The following is an 18,975-nucleotide window of genomic DNA, read 5'->3' as shown; positions in this document are numbered from 1 at the left end:
ACTCAGAGCAAGGTCCAAGGACCAGCAGCATCAGCGTTGCATGAGAACTTACTGAAAATGCAGAATCCCAAGTCTGCTGATTGACAGTGTGAATTGTTAACAAGGTTTCCAGCGGCTTTTCTTAAGTTTAAAAACTTCTGGGCTACACTGATTGTATATGATGACAAATTATATACATGTGTGGCTGTGGATATATGCCTCTTTTCACCTACTGTAAATAGAACACAGTTCTTCATGGTGAGGTGCTTCCATCCCTAATGACGTCCTACCAGTGAGAAAGGCAGGAAGAGACAGAGTATTTATGCTGTGATTCTCTGGTAAATTTTGGCACTAGAAAGTCACTTTATGTTCTCCCTAAATTTCTAACCGTACCCTATCTTTTTCTGAAGAATAATTTCAATTACCATCCTTCATTACATAAACCTGCTTCCTGTTTCTTCGTGTACTTTGTCTTTCTCAGACTTTATTTCCTCTTTTACCACTTTCTTCTTTCTAATTTTCTGATTTTCCCCAGGTCTTGGAATATCGTGAATTCAAACTAATTATTCAGCTCCTTTTCAGCACTCTCAATACACAGTCTGTTGCCAACACCTGATAGGATGTATCGTGTATCACCGTTTCACTTCTCTCTTTTCCATGCTGGGCATTTAGGTAGTACTTTCCTTTGGCTATTAGTGTGTATCCTTCCTCATGAGTTTAGAGAAATATTCGGTCCAATGACTTGTTAAATAAGAAATGATTCTTACCTTCTAATTTTTCATTTATTGTCTTCATTTCTTTTTGATATGTAGCATCGAGTAAACACACATGGTTCTCTTGAACACTCTCAGGAAGACTCTGTTAAAAATAATTTCAATAAGTAAGTTCAACGTAAAAATCCTAATAATTAAGAGTATCAAAATTTCCTAATTAAAAGGCAATCTTTAAAGCAAAATTTCCTACTTTAAACGCAATTTGATTTAAGGGCAGACATGTATTAAAAACCAAAACATTTTGATGCAAAGCTTCATAAACGGGGTATAGATCAAGCTTTTCTTTACCTTCAGGTGGGTGTTAACTTGGTTCCTGAGCAGGAAAAATCAATCACATTCCCAAGAAAACTCACTCGTGCGTATTTCCAAACTAACTCACTTGAAAATAACTAACTTACGTTACAGTTCTCATCAAAAATAAATATGGCACTTTGAACAAAATACAAAACACTTGCTACTTACCATAACACATACTGCATTAAGCATTTAAAATACTCATGACTATAGAATTGTTTAGTGTTAAAAATGATGCATTTCATTAAGACAGCTTTCAGAGTCTGTCATATAATGTCTGCACAGAAAATTCAAAAAACTGCTTTATTTAGGTAAACAGGAACAGAAAATAATCAGAAAGTTTCTGATAAAATTTAAAATTATAGGAACAGGGCTTGAATACAATGAAAATGCACTAAGAAAAACATCATGTCATTTCTAAATGAAAGCGCACAAGTATTAAAGTCTTCGTGTCTAATGACAAATTAGATAAAATCGACTTCTCTATTGACTTCCAACCTTTGCTGTGACCACCATGCAGCAGCTTCTTATTTCTAAGAGGTCAGATACCTGCCCCGTCATTTCACAGTTGTGACTTTAAAATAGATTGCTATTGTTTGACACTTATGCTGCTGCAGCTTGACAGCCACAAAGGGCCTCAAAAGGTTATATTTGTAAAAATTATTTTTATTTTTTAAAATACTGCCCAACCAAACTGTTGTTATTATAGCCCATGGGTTTCCTACTCCTCATGCTTTCCTTTCTCCTGAAATGTTCCCTCAGATCTATACTGAATAGTAAAATAATTCCATACTTCCATTTGCAAGGCATTAGGTTTTCAGGTCCCAAGTTTTACAAAACTACAGTTTAAACTGTCTCTCTATGAATCCAATTAGAACTTTTATACATAGAGATATACCATGTCATACATTTGCCCATAGCTGGACTCACTGTAATTCTTTAGTTTGTAGACAAATTTACTGCAGATTCCAGGGGAATTCCTAGTGAGTCCTGAGCTTTATTTTTTATACTATACCTCATTGGCTTCTTAATTTAATCCTACAGATGAGAAGAATTTTACTATGAAGAAATAACCTACTTAGCACATAGATTCTCCATAAAGTATATTCTAAAAAATATCGGAAAGACTAATTTTGGGGTGAGATATGCAGAGGTGAGAAAATAAACCTAAGACTCTGGGGTTATGTTTGCACATCAGGCAATACTAATACTTTTGAAAAAATCAATAATACACAGTACCTCAGAATCCCAAGAATTTTTTTCATCTTCCTCTTGTTTAGATTCTGATGGGAACATTTGATCTATAAAAGGTTAATAAGAGACACATTCATGAGAACATTTCTCTACTATACATTTTAGAAGCATATACAATTCCATTTTCATTCAAGAATCTTTTTTCCTCTGCAGCCTGTATATTCCTATTGTAGATTACAATCACAATTTCTATAGTCAATCCATTAAAAGTGAAATCTCAAAAATCTAAAAATTAACTTTATGTCATTAATTAGAATGCAGAAAAACTAGAAATTTGACTCACTTGTATAAATTATTTCTTCACAAAGCAGTCATATCCTCTTCTCCCGTGACACACAGTATGTCCCATGTTTGCTATTCATTCAGAAACCTTTTGGTACCTATCATCTCTCATTTCTTTGTAAATTTTTATCTTTTACTATTACTTGGTTTGATCGACTCAGCAATATCTATCACACAGTTCTCCAAAAAAGATTATTTATCAATCAGTAAGATATTTTAAGAATATTGACTTTTTGATGTTAGTAAAATATATGTCCAACCCTTTTAAGTTTCAACATGCCATGGCAGTACATTGGGTGTGCTTTGGATGTGTGTGCGGTTTAGAAAGATAAGCTTAAAAAACCTGTATTTCATGTAAAGTAAGAACTGCTTTAATTACAATGACACAGTTCTTCCCAAATGCAGCAATATCTTCAGAGCCAGCTTGTGACACCTTGGAGAAACATCAGAAATATATAGAAAGGAAATAATTGCCTTATGTAACCTAATGTTCTCACATGTTACAGGATGAAATCAAGGCCCACACAAGAATTGAAGTGCTCTCAGCCCAAGGAGACAGAAAATGAATTTATAATATAAACTCTGTCCAGGTTTCTTTATCAACAAGAAGTACAAATTATGACTATTCCAATCAGGTTAAAAGAAAAGCAAACATGCACAACTAAAACTTAAAAGACTGTTTAATCTTTTGCGCTACATTTGTAACTTGACCTCTAAGAACTGTACATCTGGTTTTAAAAAGTAAATTTCACTTGTGGTCTCTGCATCCCTAACGTTCACATTTCATGCAGAGGGTCCAAGAAACTCAAATCGTACATTGGTAACTCACCATTTTCACTCATTGTTAGATGTATATCGTGGATCATTTCAGAGATCTAACCTGTTGTAACACTGTAGCTCTAATAATCTGTGTGTCAGTTTTAGTTGTTAGTGGAATGTACGACTGCACATGGAAATACTTTGTTTCTTATTTTTTAAAATGTATTTACTTTGATTTAGGTGCATACTATATCTGGCATTTCTCCCCATGCTATCCCTCTCTGCCCTCCCCACCCTCCCCACCACCCACTTTCTCTCCCCTAGTCTCCTCAACTGTCCCCAGTGTGCCATGCTCCTCTCCCTGACTCCAGGCCTTCTCACTGTTCAACACCCACCTATGAGTGAGAACATATGGTGTTTGACTTTCTATTCTTGTGTCAGTTTGCTGAGAATGATGGTTTCTGGATTCAACCAAGTGCCTATAAAGGACACAAACTCATCCTGTTTTTATGTCTGAGTAGTATTCCACGGTGTATATGTACCCCATTTTCTTTGTCCAGTCTATCATTGATGGGCACTTGGGTTGGTTCCAGGCCTTTGCTATTGTACACAGGGCTGCAATGAACATACGTGTGCATGTGTCTTTATAGTAGAACAATTTATATTTCTTTGGGTATATACCCAGTAGTGGGATTGCTGGGTCAAATGGAATTTCTATTTCTAGATCCTTGAGAAATCGCCACACTGTCTTCCACAATGATTGAACTAATTAACACTCCCACCAACTGTGTAAGAGTGTTCCTATTTCTCCACATCCTCTCCAGGATCTGTTGTTGTCTCCAGAATTTCTAATGGTCAGCATTCTAACTGGCATGAGATGATACCTCAGTGTGGTTTTGATTTGCATTTCTCCAATGACCCGTGATGATGAACATTAGTTCATATGTTTGTTGTCCTCATATATGTCCTCTTTTGAAAAGTGTCTGTTCGTATCCTTTGCCCAGTTTTGAATGGGGTTGTTTGTTTTTTCTTGTATATCTGTTTAATTCTTTGTAGTTTCTGGATATTAGCCCTTTGTCAGATGGGTAGATTGCAAAATTTTTTCCCATTCTGTTGGCTGCTGATTCACTCTAATGATGGTTTCTTTTGTTGTACAGAAGCTCTGGAGTTTCATTAGATCCCATTTGGGTATCCTGGCTTTTATCGCCATTGCTTTTGGTGTTTTAGTCATGAAGTCCTTGCCTATGCCTATGTCCTGGATGGTTGTGCCTACGTTTTCTTCTAGTGTTTTTATGGTGTCAGGTTTTATGTTTAAATCTTTGATCCATCTGGAATTAATTTTAGTGTAAGGTGACAGGTAGTGGTCCAGTTTCTGCTTTCTGCACATTGCTAGCCAGTTTTCCCATTACCACTTATGCAACATGGAGTCCTTTCTCCATTGCCTGTTTTTGTTGGGTTTGGCAAAGATCACATGGTTGTAGATGTGTGGTGTTTCTTCTTGGGTCTCTGTTCTGCTCCATTGGTCTATGTTCTGTTTTGGTATCAGTCCCATGCTGTTTTGATTACAGTAGCCTTGAAGTATAGTTTGAAGTCTGGCAGTGTGACGCCTCTGGCTTTGTTCTTTTGCTTAGGATTGTCCTGGCTATGTGGGGTCTTTTGTGATTCCATATGAAGTTTAGGTGTTTTTTTCCAGTTCTGTGGAGAAAGTCATTGGTAGCTTGATGGGGATAGCATTGAATTATCTATAGATTACTTTGGGCAGTATGGCCATTTTCTCGATATTGATTCCTCCGAACCATGAGCATAGAATGCTTTTCCATCTCTGTTGTCCTCTCTTATTGTGTTGAGCAGCATTTTGTAGTTCTCCTTGAAGAGGTTCTTCACAGCCTTTGTCAGTTGTATTCCTAGGTATTTAATTCTCTTTGTAGCAATTGTGAATAGGAGTCTGCTCATGATTTGGCTGTCTGTCTGTTATTGGCGTACAGAAATGCTTGTGACTTCTGCACAATGATTTTGTATGCTGAGACTTTACTGAGGTGCCTATCAGTTTAAGAAGACTTTGGGCTGAGATGATGGTGTTTTCTAAATATACAATCATGTTGTCTGCAAATACTGACAATCGGATTTCCTCTTTTCCTAATTGAATACCCTTTATTTCTTTTTCTTGCCTGATTGCTCTGGCTACAACTTCCAATACTATACTGAATAGGAATGGTGAGAGAGGGCATCCTTGCCTAGTGCCAGTTTTCATTAAGAAAGCATCCAGTTTTTGCCCATTCAGTATGAGATTGGCTGTGGATTTGTCAGAAGTAGCTTTTACTATTTTGAGATATGTTCCATTGATACCTCATTTATTGAAAGGTTTTAGCAAAAAGGGTTGTTGAATTTCCTTGAAGGCCTTCTCTGCATCTATTGAGATGATCATGTGGTTTTTGCCTTTGGTTCTGTTTATGTGATAGATTACGTTTGGGGATTTACATCTGTTGAACCAGCCTTGCATCCCAGGGATGAAGTCTACTTGATTGTGATGAATAAGCTCTTTGATGTGCTGTTGCATTCGACTTACCAGTATTTTACTGAAGACTTTTGCATCGATGTTCATCATGGATATTGGCCTGAAGTTTTCTTTTTCATACTTCATATGGCACCAAAAAAGAGCCCGCATAGCCAAGTCCATTCTAAGCAAATAGAACAAAGCGGGAGACATCACACTACCGGACTTCAAATTATACTACGAGGCTACAGTAATCAAAACAGCATGGGACTGGTACCAAAACAGACATATCAACCAACAAAACGGGACAGAGGCCTCGGAGGAAACACAACATACCTACAACCATCCGATCTTTGACAAGCCTGACAAAAACAAGCAATGAAGAAATGATTCCCAATTTAATAAATGCTGTTGGGAAAACTGGCTAGCCATGTGCAAAAAGCTGAAAGTGGGCCCCTTCCTGACATCTTACACTAAAATTAACTCTAGATGCATCAAAGATTTATACATAAGACCTAAATCTATGAAAACTCAACAAGAGTACCTAGACAAAACCATTCAGGAAATAGGCATAGGCAAGAGCTTCATGACTGAAACACCAAAAGCAATGGCAACAAAAGCCAAAATACACAAATGGGGTCTAATTAAACTTAAGAGTTTCTGCACAGAAAAAGAAGCAATCATCAGAGTGAAACAGCAACCAACAGCATGGGAAAAATTGTTTACCATATACCTATCTGACAGTGGGCTAATATCCAGAATCTAAAAGGAACTAAAACAGACGTACAAAAACAAACAAACAAACAAACAAAAAACAAAAATAACCCATTCAAAAGTGGATGAAAGATATGAAGAGACCCTTTTCAAAGGAAGACATTTATGAGGCCAACAAACATATTTAAACATGCTTATCATCACTGGTCATCAGGAAAATGCAAATCAGAACCACATGGAGATACCATCTCATGCCACTTAGAATGGCGATCATTTAAAAATCTGAAGACAACAGATACTGGAGGCGATATGGACAAAAAGGGACAGTTTCAAACTGTTGGTGGTGGTGTAGATTAGTTCAACCATTATGGAAGAGAGTGTGGTGATTTCTCAAGGATCTGGAAGTAGAAATTCCGTTTGACCCAGCAATCCCACTACCGGGTATATACCAAAAGAATCAAAAATCATTCTATTATAAAGACACAGGCACATGTATGTTCATTGCAGCGCTGCTTACAATAACGAAGACCTGGAACCAACCCAAATGCCCATCAACAATACACTGGACCAAGATAATGTGGCACATATACACCATGGAATACTATGCAGCCATAAAAAGAATGAGTTCATGTCCTTTGTAGGGACATGGATGAATCTGGAAACCATCAATCTCAGCAAAGTGACACAAGAACAGAAAACCAAACACCACATGTTCTTACTCACAGGTGGGTGTTGAATAGAGGGCATACAGGGGCACAGGGAGGGGAATGTTTCTCCTTCTCCTCTGGCTAAAAACATACTCGAAAATAAGAGCAATATAATGCTTTCTCTTGACCCCGTTATGCCTTGACCTTCTTTCAATTGCTTTTCTTCCACATTTTTCCCATGAAGGCTTCTACTTTTGCCACTCAGAGCAAGGTCCAAGGACCAGCAGCATCAGCGTTGCATGAGAACTTACTGAAAATGCAGAATCCCAAGTCTGCTGATTGACAGTGTGAATTGTTAACAAGGTTTCCAGCGGCTTTTCTTAAGTTTAAAAACTTCTGGGCTACACTGATTGTATATGATGACAAATTATATACATGTGTGGCTGTGGATATATGCCTCTTTTCACCTACTGTAAATAGAACACAGTTCTTCATGGTGAGGTGCTTCCATCACTAATGACGTCCTACCAGTGAGAAAGGCAGGAAGAGACAGAGTATTTATGCTGTGATTCTCTGGTAAATTTTGGCACTAGAAAGTCACTTTATGTTCTCCCTAAATTTCTAACCGTACCCTATCTTTTTCTGAAGAATAATTTCAATTACCATCCTTCATTACATAAACCTGCTTCCTGTTTCTTCGTGTACTTTGTCTTTCTCAGACTTTATTTCCTCTTTTACCACTTTCTTCTTTCTAATTTTCTGATTTTCCCCAGGTCTTGGAATATCGTGAATTCAAACTAATTATTCAGCTCCTTTTCAGCACTCTCAATACACAGTCTGTTGCCAACACCTGATAGGATGTATCGTGTATCACCGTTTCACTTCTCTCTTTTCCATGCTGGGCATTTAGGTAGTACTTTCCTTTGGCTATTAGTGTGTATCCTTCCTCATGAGTTTAGAGAAATATTCGGTCCAATGACTTGTTAAATAAGAAATGATTCTTACCTTCTAATTTTTCATTTATTGTCTTCATTTCTTTTTGATATGTAGCATCGAGTAAACACACATGGTTCTCTTGAACACTCTCAGGAAGACTCTGTTAAAAATAATTTCAATAAATAAGTTCAATTTAAAAATCCTAATAATTAAGAGTATCAAAATTTAGTACAGCAAAGGAGCTAGACTGGTAGAAGGAAAACCAAGCAACAGAAATACTTCATCATCAACATTCTGGGTGTCCACTCAGAGACCCAATCGAAAAGTCAGCAACTACACAGACGACCAGCGGAAAAATCCACAAAGATGGGAAGAAACCAGCGCAAAAAGGAGGAAAACACCCGAAACCAGAACACCTCGCCTCCTAGAAAGGACCAAAACTTCTCACCAGCAAGGGAACTAAGCTGGACGGAGAATGACTGTGATGAAATGACGGAATTAGACTTCAGAAGGTGGATAATGAGAAACTTTTGTGAGCTAAAAGATCATGTATTAAATCAATGCAAAGAAACTAAGAACCTTGAAAAAAGATTTGAAAAAAGATTTGAAGAAATGATAACAAGAATGGATAACTTAGAGAGGAATATGAATGAATTAAAGGAGCTGAAAAACACAGTACGAGAACTTCGCGAAGCAAACACAAGTTTCAATAGCCGAATTGACCAAGCAGAGGAAAGAATATCTGAAGTCGAAGACCAACTCAATGAAATAAAACAAGAAACCAAGATCAGAGAAAAAAGCGCAAAAAGGAATGAACAAAGTCTCCAAGAAATGTGGGACTATGTGAAAAGGCCTAACCTACGTTTGATAGGTGTACCAGAAGGGGACGAAGAGAATGAATCCAAGCTGGAAAATACTCTTCAGGACATCATCCAGGAAAATTTCCCCCACCTAGCAAGACAGGCCAACACTCAAATGCAGGAAATACAGAGAACACCACAAAGATATTCCACAAGAAGAGCAACCCATAGGCACATAATCGTCAGATTCAACAGGGTTGAAATAAAGGAGAGAATACTAAGGGCAGCCAGAGAGAAAGGTTGGATCACCCACAAAGGGAAGCCCATCAGACTCACAGCAGATCTCTCGGCAGAAACACTACAAGCCAGAATAGAGTGGGGGCCAATATTCAACATTCTTAAAGAAAAGAACTTTCAACCCAGAATTTCATATCCAGCCAAACTGAGCTTCAGAAGTGAAGGAAAAATAAAATCCTTTGCGAACAAGCAAGTATTCAGAGATTTTGTCACCACCAGGCCTGCTTTACAAGAGCTCCTAAAAGAGGCACTACACATAGAAAGGAACAACCAGTACCAGCCATTCCAAAATCACACTGAATGCTAAAGAGCTTCAGCATAATGAAGAATCTACAACAACTAACAGGCAAAACAGCCACTTAGCATCAAAATGGCAGTATCAAATTCACACATAACAATATTAACCCTAAATATAAATGGACTAAATGCACCAATCAAAAGACACAGACTGGCAAATTGGATAAAAATCCAAAACTCATCAGTGTGCTGTATCCAGGAAACCCATCTCACATGCAAGGATACACAAAGGCTCAAAATAAAGGGATGGAGGAAGATTTACCAAGCTAATGGAAAGGAAAAAAAAGCAGGAGTTGCAATTCTCATCTCTGATAAAATAGACTTTAAAGCAACAAAGATCAAAAGAGACAAAGAAGGCCATTACATAATGGTAAAAGGATCAATACAACAAGCAGAGCTAACGATCCTAAACATATATGGACCCAATGCAGGAGCACCCAGATACATAAGGCAAGTTCTTAATGACTTACAAAAGGACTTAGACTCCCACACAATAATAGTGGGAGACTTTAACACTCCACTGTCAATATTAGACAGATCAACCAGACAGAAAATCAACAAGGATATCCAGGGCTTGAACTCAGACCTGGAGGAAGCAAACCTGATAGACATTTACAGAACTCTCCACCCCAAATCCACAGAATACACATTCTTCTCAGCACCACATCACACCTACTCTAAAATTGACCACATAATTGGAAGTAAAGCACTGCTCAACAAATGCAAAACAACTGAAATCATAACAAACAGCCCCTCAGACCATAGTGCAATCAAGTTAGAGCTCAGAGTTCAGAAATGATGAGTTTGTGTCGTTTGTAGGGACATGGATGAATCTGGAGAACATCATCCTCAGCAAACTGACACAAGAACAGAAAATGAAACACCGCATATTCTCACTCATAGGTGGGTGATGAAAAATGAGAACACATGGACACAGAAAGGGGAGTACTAAACACTGGGGTCTATTGGAGGGAAAAGGGGAGGGCCAGTGGGAGGGGGAGGTGGGGAGGGATAGCCTGGGGAGAAATGCCAAATGTGGGTGAAGGGGAGAAGAAAAGAAAGCACACTGCCATGTGTGTACCTACGCAACTGTCTTGCATGCTCTGCTCATGTACCCCAAAACCTATAATCCAATAAAAAATTAAAAAAAAAAAAAGAAAAAGGCAATTTTTAAAGCAAAATTTCCTACTTTATACGCAATTTGATTAAAGGGCAGACACGTATTGAAGACCAAAACATTTCGATGCAAAGCTTCATAAACGTGGTATAGATCAAGTTTTCTTTACCTTCAGATAGGTATTAACTTGGTTCCTAAGCAGGAAAAATCAATCACATTCCCATGAAAACTCACTCGTGCATATTTCCAAAACTAACTCACTTGAAAATATCTAACTTACGTTGCAGTTCTTATCAAAAATACATATGGCACTTCGAGCAAAATATAAAAGACTTGCTACTTAGCATAACACATACTGCATTAAGCATTTAAAATACTCATGACTATGGAATTGTTTAGTGTTAAGAGTGATGCATATCCTGCAGACAGCTTTCAGAGTCTGTCATATAATGTCTGCACAGAAAATTTAAAAAACTGCTTCATTTAGGTAAACACGGGTAAAAATAATCATAAAGTTTCTGATAAAATTTACAATTATAGAAACAGTGCTTGAAGTAACTGAAAATGCAGTAAGAAAAACATCATGTCATTTCTAAATGAAAGCACATAAGTATTAAGGTCTTCGTGTCTAACAACAAATTAGATGAAATCGATTTGTTTATTGACTTCCAACCTTTGCTGTGACCACCATGCAGCAGCTTCTTATTTCTTTTTTTTTTTTTTTTGTCAGTTTTTCCATTTTCATTTGTGTGTGAATTTTTATTTTATTTATTTATTTATTTTAAAATTTTTTATTGGATTATAGGTTTTGGGGTACATGAGCAGAGCATGCAAGACAGTTGCGTAGGTACACACATGGCAGTGTGCTTTGCTTTTCTTCTCCCCTTCACCCACATTTGGCATTTCTCCCCAGGCTATCCCTAAGAGGTCAGATACCTGCCCCATCATTTCACAGTTGTGACTTTAAAATAGGTCGCTATTGTTTGACACTTATGCTGCTTCAGCTTGACAGCCACAAAGGGCCTCAAAAGGTTATATTTGTAAAAATTATTTTTAATTTTTAGAATACTGCCCAACCAAACTGTTGTTATTATAGCCCATGGGTTTCCTACTCCTCATGCTTTCCTTTCTCCTGAAATGTTCCCTCAGATCTATACTGAATAGTAAAATAATTCCATACTTCCATTTGCCAGGCATTATATTTTCAGGTCCCAAGATTTACAAAAGTACACTTTAAACTGTCTCTCTATGAATCCAATTAGAACTTTTATACATAGAGATATACCACGTCATACATTTGCCCATAGCTGGACTCACTGTAATTCTTTAGTTTGTAGACAAACTTACTGCAGATTCCAGGTGAATTCCTAGTGAGTCCGAAGCCTTATTTTTTACACTATACCTCATTGGCTTCTTAATTTAATCCTACAGATGAGCAGAATTTCACTATGAAGATATAATCTACTTAGCACATAGATTCTCTATAAAGTATATTCTAAAAGATATCAGAAAGACTAATTTTGGGGTGAGATATGCAGAGGTGAGGAAATAAATCTAAGCCTCTGGTGTTATGTTTGCACATCAGGGAATACTAATACTTTTGAAAAAATCAGTACCTCAGAATCCCAAGAATTTTTTTCATCTTCCTCTTGTTTAGATTCTGATGGAAACATTTGATCTATAAAAGGTTAATGACAGATGCATTCATGAGAACATTTCTCTACTATACGTTTTAGAAGCATATACAACTCTATTTTCATTCAAGAATCTTTTTTCCTCTGTAGCCTGTAGATTCTTTTTGTAGATTACAATCACAACTTCTATAGTCAATCCATTAAAAGTGAAATCTCAAAAATCTAAAAATTAACTTTATGTCATTAATTAGAATGCAGAAAAACTAGAAATGTGACTCACTTCTGTAAATTATTTCTTCACAAAGCAGTCATATCCTCTACTTCTGTGAAACACAGTATGTCCCATGTTTACTATTCATTCAGAAACCTTTCAATACCTATCATCTCTCATTTCTTTGTAAATTTTTATCTTTTAGTTTTACTTAGTTTGATCGACTCAGTAATCTCCATCACACAGTTCTCCAAAACAGATTATTTATCAATCAGTAAGATTTTTAAAGAATATTAACTTTTTGATGTTAGTAAAATATATGTCCAAACCTTTTAAATTTCAACATGCCATGGCAGCACATTGGGTGTGCTTTGGATGTGTGTACGTTTTAGAAAGATAAGCTTAAAAAACTTCTGTTTCATGTAAAGTAAGATCTGCTTTAATTACAATGACATAATTCTTGGGAAATAAAACAATATCTTCAGATTCAACTTGTGACACCTTGGAGAGACATCAGAAATATATAGAAAAGAAATGATTGCATTATGTAACCTAGTGTTCTCACGTGTTATGGGATTAAATCAAAACCCACACAAAAATTGAAGTGCTCTCATTCCAATAAGACAGAAAATGAATTTATAATAAAAATTCTGTCCAGTTTTCTTTATCATCAAGAAGTACAAATTATGACTATTCCAATCAGGTTAAAAGAATAGCAAACATGCACACCTAAGTCTTAAAAGACTCTTTAATCGTTAATGGTACATTTCTCATTTCACATCTAAGAACCGTATATCTAGTTTTAAAAAGTAAATTTCACTTGTGATCTCTGCATCCCTAAAGTTCACATTTCATACAGAGGGTCCAAGAAACTCAAATCATACGTTGGTAACTCACCATTTTCACTCATTATTAGAAATATATCGTGAATCATTTCAGAGATCTAATCTGTTGTAACACTGTAGCTCTAATAATCTGTGGGTCAGTTCTAGTTGTTAGTGGAATGTACAATTTCACATGAAAAAACTTTATTTCTTATTTTTTAAAATGTATTTACTTCGATTTAGGTGCATACTATATCTGGCATTTCTCCCCATGCTATCCCTCTCTGCCCTCCCCACCCTCCCCACCACCCACTTTCTCTCCCCTAGTCTCCTCAACTGTCCCCAGTGTGCCATGCTCCTCTCCCTGAATCCACGTCTTCTCGTTGTTTAACACCCACCTATGAGTGAGAACATATGGTGTTTGGCTTTCTGTTCTTGTGTCAGTTTGCTGAGAATGATGGTTTCTGGATTCAACCAAGTGCCTATAAAGGACACAAACTCATCCTGTTTTTATGTCTGAGTAGTATTCCACGGTGTATATGTACCCCATTTTCTTTGTCCAGTCCATCATTGATGGGCACTTGGGTTGGTTCCAGGCCTTTGCTATTGTACACAGGGCTGCAGTGAACATACGTGTGCATGTGTCTTTATAGTAGAACAATTTATATTTCTTTGGGTATTTACCCAGTAGTGGCATTGCTGGGTCAAATGGAATTTCTAGTTCTAGAGCCTTGAGAAATTGCCACACTGTCTTCCACAATGATTGCACTAATTAACACTCCCACCAACTGTGTAAGAGTGTTCCTATTTCTCCACATCCTCTCCAGGATCACTTGCTGTTTCCAGGTTTTCTAATAATCGCCATTCTAACTGGCATGAGATGATATCTCAGTGTGGTTTGGATTTGCATTTCTCTAATGACCAGTGATATGAACATTTTTTCATATGTTTGTTGGCCTCATATATGTCCTTTTTGAAAAGTGTCTGTTTGTATCCTTTGCCCAGTTTTGAATGAAGTTGTTTGTTTTTATCTTATGTATTTGTTTAATTCTTTGTAGTTTCTGGATATTAGCCCTTGGTCAGATGGGTAGATTGCAAAATTTTTTCCCATTTTGTTGGCTGCTGATTCACTCTAATGATGGTTTCTTTTGTTGTACAGAAGCTCTGGAGTTTCATTAGATCCCATTTGGGTATCCTGGCTTTTATTGCCATTGCTTTTGGTGTTTTAGTCATGAAGTCCTTGCCCATGCCTATGTCCTGGATGGTTTTGCCTACGTTTTCTTCTAGTGTTTTTATGGTGTTAGGTTTTATGTTTGTTTGTTTCTTTGAGATGGAGTTTAGTTCTTGGTACCTAAAGTGGAGTGTAGTGGTGCGATCTCGGCTCACGACAACCTCCGCCTCCTGGGTTCAGGAAATTCTCCTACCTCAGCCTCCTGAGTAGCTGGAATTATGGGCGCGTTGCACCATGCCCAGCTAATTCTTTGTATTTTTAGTAGAGACGGGGTTTCACCATGTTGACCAGGATGGTCTTGATCTCTTGACCTCGTAATACACTCACCTCCGCCTCCCAAATTGCTGGGATTACAGGCGTGAGCCACCGTGCCCGGCCAGGTTTTAGGTTTAAATCTTTGATTCATCTGGAGCTAATATTAGTGTAAGGTGACAGGTAGGGGTCAAGTTTCTGCTTTCTGCACATTGGTAGCCACTTTTCCCAACACCATTTATTAAACATGGAGTCCTATCCCCATTGCTTGTTCTTGTCGAGTGTGTCAAAGATCACATGGTTGTAGATGTGTGGTGTTTCTTCTTGGGTCTCTGTTCTGCTCCATTGGTCTATGTTCTGTTTTGGTATCAGTCCCATGCTGTTTTGATTATTGCAGCCTTGTAGTATAGATTGAAGTCTGGCAGTGTGACGCCTCCGGCTTTGTTCTTTTTGCTTAGGATTGTCTTTGCTATGTGGGGTCTTTTGTGATTCCATTTGAAGTTTAAAGTGGTTTTTTCCCAGTTCTGTGAGGAATGTCATTGGTAGCTTGATGGGGATAGCTTTAATTCTATCTATAGATTACTTTGGGCAGTATGGCCATTTTCACATTATTAATTCTTCCTAACCATGAGTATGGAAAGTTTTCCTATTTGTTGTGTCCTCTCTTATTGCCTTGAGCAGCGGTTTGTAGTTCTCATTAAAGAGGTTCTCCATATACTTTGTTAGTAGTATTCCTAGCTATTTCATTCTCTTTGTAGCAATTGTGAATGGGAGTTTGCTCATGATTTGGCTCTCTGTTTGTCTGTTATTGGTGTATAGAAATGCTCGTAATTTCTGCAAAATGATTTTGTATCCTGAAACTTTACTAAGTTGCTTATCAGCTTAAGGAGATTTTTGGGCTGAGACTATGGTGTTTTCTAAATATACAATCATGTTGTCTGCAAACACAGACAATCTGATTTCCTCTTTTCCTAATTGAATACCCTTTATTTCTTTTTCTTGCCTGATTGCTCTGGCTACAACTTCCAATACTATACTGAATAGGAATGGTGAGAGAGGGCATCCTTGCCTAGTGCCAGTTTTCATTGGAAAAGCTTCCAGTTTTTGCCCATTCAGTATGACATTAGCTGTGGATTTGTCGGAAATACCTTTACTATTTTGAGAGATGTTCTATCAATACCTCATTTATTGAGAGGTTTTAGCAGAAAGGTATGTTGAATTTCTTTGAAGGCCTTTTCTGCATGTGTTGAGATGATCATGGGGTTTTCGTCTTTGGTTCTGTTTATGTGATAGATTACGTTTGGAGATTTATATCTGTTGAACCAGCCTTGCATCCCAGGGATGAAGTCTACTTGATTGTGATGAATAAGCTCTTTGATGTGCTGTTGCATTCGATTTACCAGGATTTTACCGAAGACTTTTGCATCGATGTTCATCATGAATATTGGCCTGAAGTTATCTTTTTTATACTTCATATAGAACCAAAAAAGAGCCCGCATAGCCAAGTCAATTCTATGCAAATAGAACAAGGCGGGAAACATCACACTACTGGACTTCAAATTATACTATGAGGCTACAGTAATCCAAACAGCATGGGACTGGCACCAAAACAGAGATGCAGAGCAATGGAATGGAGCAGATGCCTCAGAGACAACACAAGATACCTACAATCATCCGATCTTTGACAAACCTGACAAAAACAAGCAATGGGGAAATGATTCCCAATTTAATAAATGGTGTTGGGAAAACTGGCTAGCCATGTGCACAAAGCTGAAAGTGGATCTCTTCCTGACATCTTACACTAAAATTAACTCTAGATGCATTAAATATTTATACCTAAGGCCTACAATCATAAAACCTTTAGAAGAATATTTAGACAAAACCATTCAGGACACAGGCATAGGCAAGAGCTTCATGACTGAAACACCAAAAGCAATGGCAACAAAAGCCAAAATACACAAATAGGATCTAATTAAACTTAATAGTTTCTGCACAAAAAAAGAAGCAATCATCAGAGTGAAACAGCAACCAACAGCATGGAAAAAATTGTTTACCATAAACCTATCTGACAAAGGGCTAATATCCAGAATCTAAAAAGAACTAAACCAGATGTACAAAGATAAAACAACCCATTCAAAAGTGGGTGAAAGATAAGAATAGACACTTTTCAAAAGAAGACATTTATGAGGCCAAGAAACATATTTAAAAATGCTTATCATCACTGGTCATCAAGAAAATGCAAATCAAAACCACTTCTAAATACCATATCATGAAACGTAGAATATTGATCATTGAAAAATCTAGAGACAACAGATAATGGAGGGTATATGGGAAAAAAAAGAGACCCTTTTACACTGTTGATGAGAGTATATATTAGGTCAACCATTATGTAAGAGAGTGTGGTGATTTCTCAAAGATCTGGAAATAGAAATTCCACTTGACCCAGCAATCCCATTACTGGGTATATACCCAAAGAATCATAAATCATTCTATTATAAAGACACAGGCACATGTATGCTCACTGCAGCACTGTTTACAATAACAAAGACCTGGAACCAACCCAAATACCCATCAACAATACACTGGACCAAGATAATGTGGCACATATACACCATGGAATACTATGCAGCCATAAAAAGAATGAGTTCATGTCCTTTGTGGGGACATGGATGAATCTGGAAACCATCAATCTCAGCAAAGTGACACAAGAACAGACAACCAAACACCACATGTTCTTACTTACAGGTGGGTGCTGAATAGAGAGCATCCAGGGGCACAGGAAGGGGAATGTTTCTCCTTCTCCTCTAGCTAAAAAACATACTTGAAAATAAGAGCAATATAATGCTTTCTCTTGACGTTCTTATGTCTTAACCTTCTTTCAATTGCTTTTCTTCCACATTTTTCCCATGAAGCCTTCTCCTTTGGTCACTCAGAGCAAGGTCCAAGGACCAGCAGCATCAGCGTTGCATGAGAACTTACTGAAAATGCAGAATCCCAAGTCTGCTGACTGACAGTGTGAATTGTTAAGGTTTCCAGCGGCTTTTCTTAAGTTTAAAAACTTCTGGTCTACACTGATTACATATGATGATAAATTATATACATGCGTGGCTGTGGATATATGCTTCTTTTCACCTACTGTAAATAGAACACAGTTCTTCATGGTAAGGTGCTTCCAATCCCTAAGGGCGTCAAACCAGTGAGAAAGGCAGGAAGACACGGAGTAATTATGCTGTGATTCTCTGGTAAATTTTGGCACTAGAAATCACTTTATATTCTCCCTAAATTTCTAAAAATACCCTATCTTTTTCTGAAGAATAATTTCAATTATCATTGTTCATTACATAAACCTGCTTCCTGTATTTTGTCTATCTCAGACTTTTTTTCCTCTTTTACTACTTTCTTCTTTCTAATGTTTTTATTTTCCCCAGGTCTTGGAATATCTTGAATTCAAACTAAAAATTCAGCTCCTTTTCTGCACTCTCAATACACAGTCTGTTGCCAACACCTGATAGGATGTATCATGTATCACTGTTTCACTTCTCTTTTCCATGCTGGGGATTTAGGAGGTACATTCTGTTGGCTTTTAGTGTGTATCCTTCCTCATGAGTTTAGACAAATATTCGGTAAAATGACTTTTTAAATAAGAAATGATTCTTACCTACTAATTTTCCAAATATTGTCTTGATTTTTTGTTGATATGTAGCATCGTGTAAACACACATGATTCTCTTGAACACTCTCAAAAAGACTCTGTTAAGAATAATGTCAGGAAATAAGTTCAATTTAAAAATCCTAATAATTAAGAGTATCAAAATTTACTAATTAAAAGGCAATTTTTAAAGCAAAATTTTTTACTTTAAATGCAACTTGATTTAAGGGCAGACATGTATTGAAAACCAAAACATTTTGATGCAAAACTTCATACACGTGCTCCAGATCAAGCTTTTCTTTACCTTCATGTGGCTATTAACTTAGTTCCTGAGCAGGAAAAATCAATCACATTCCCAAGAAAATTCCCTCATGCGTGTTTTCAAAACTAACTCACTTGAAAATATCAAACTTACATTGCACTTCTCATCAATAGATATGGCACTTCGAACAAAATACAAAACACTTACTACTTACCATAACACATACTGCATTAAAGATTTAAAATACTCATGACTATAGAATTGTTTAGT

General features: G+C 37.1%; 1 protein-coding gene across 1 annotated transcript in view; it reads right to left on the bottom strand.

The window, feature by feature from the left end:
* Positions 1-18,975, bottom strand: part of ANKRD30A (ankyrin repeat domain 30A) — a 215,475-nt gene that overhangs the window by 142,111 nt on the left and 54,389 nt on the right. Inside the window, exons 16-20 of the mRNA XM_078332937.1 lie at positions 18,454-18,544; positions 12,260-12,321; positions 8,202-8,292; positions 2,286-2,347; positions 747-837 (exon numbers count right to left, since the gene is read on the bottom strand). Of these exons, the coding sequence (XP_078189063.1) occupies positions 747-837; positions 2,286-2,347; positions 8,202-8,292; positions 12,260-12,321; positions 18,454-18,544 (397 nt within the window). The remainder of the gene's footprint in view (positions 1-746; positions 838-2,285; positions 2,348-8,201; positions 8,293-12,259; positions 12,322-18,453; positions 18,545-18,975) is intronic.

The sequence above is a fragment of the Callithrix jacchus genome, chromosome 7, assembly GCF_049354715.1.
Source record: "Callithrix jacchus isolate 240 chromosome 7, calJac240_pri, whole genome shotgun sequence".
NCBI classification, from domain to species: domain Eukaryota; kingdom Metazoa; phylum Chordata; class Mammalia; order Primates; family Cebidae; genus Callithrix; species Callithrix jacchus.
Note: the sequence above shows the minus strand (reverse complement) of the source record. Positions and strands in the feature narration are given on the sequence as shown.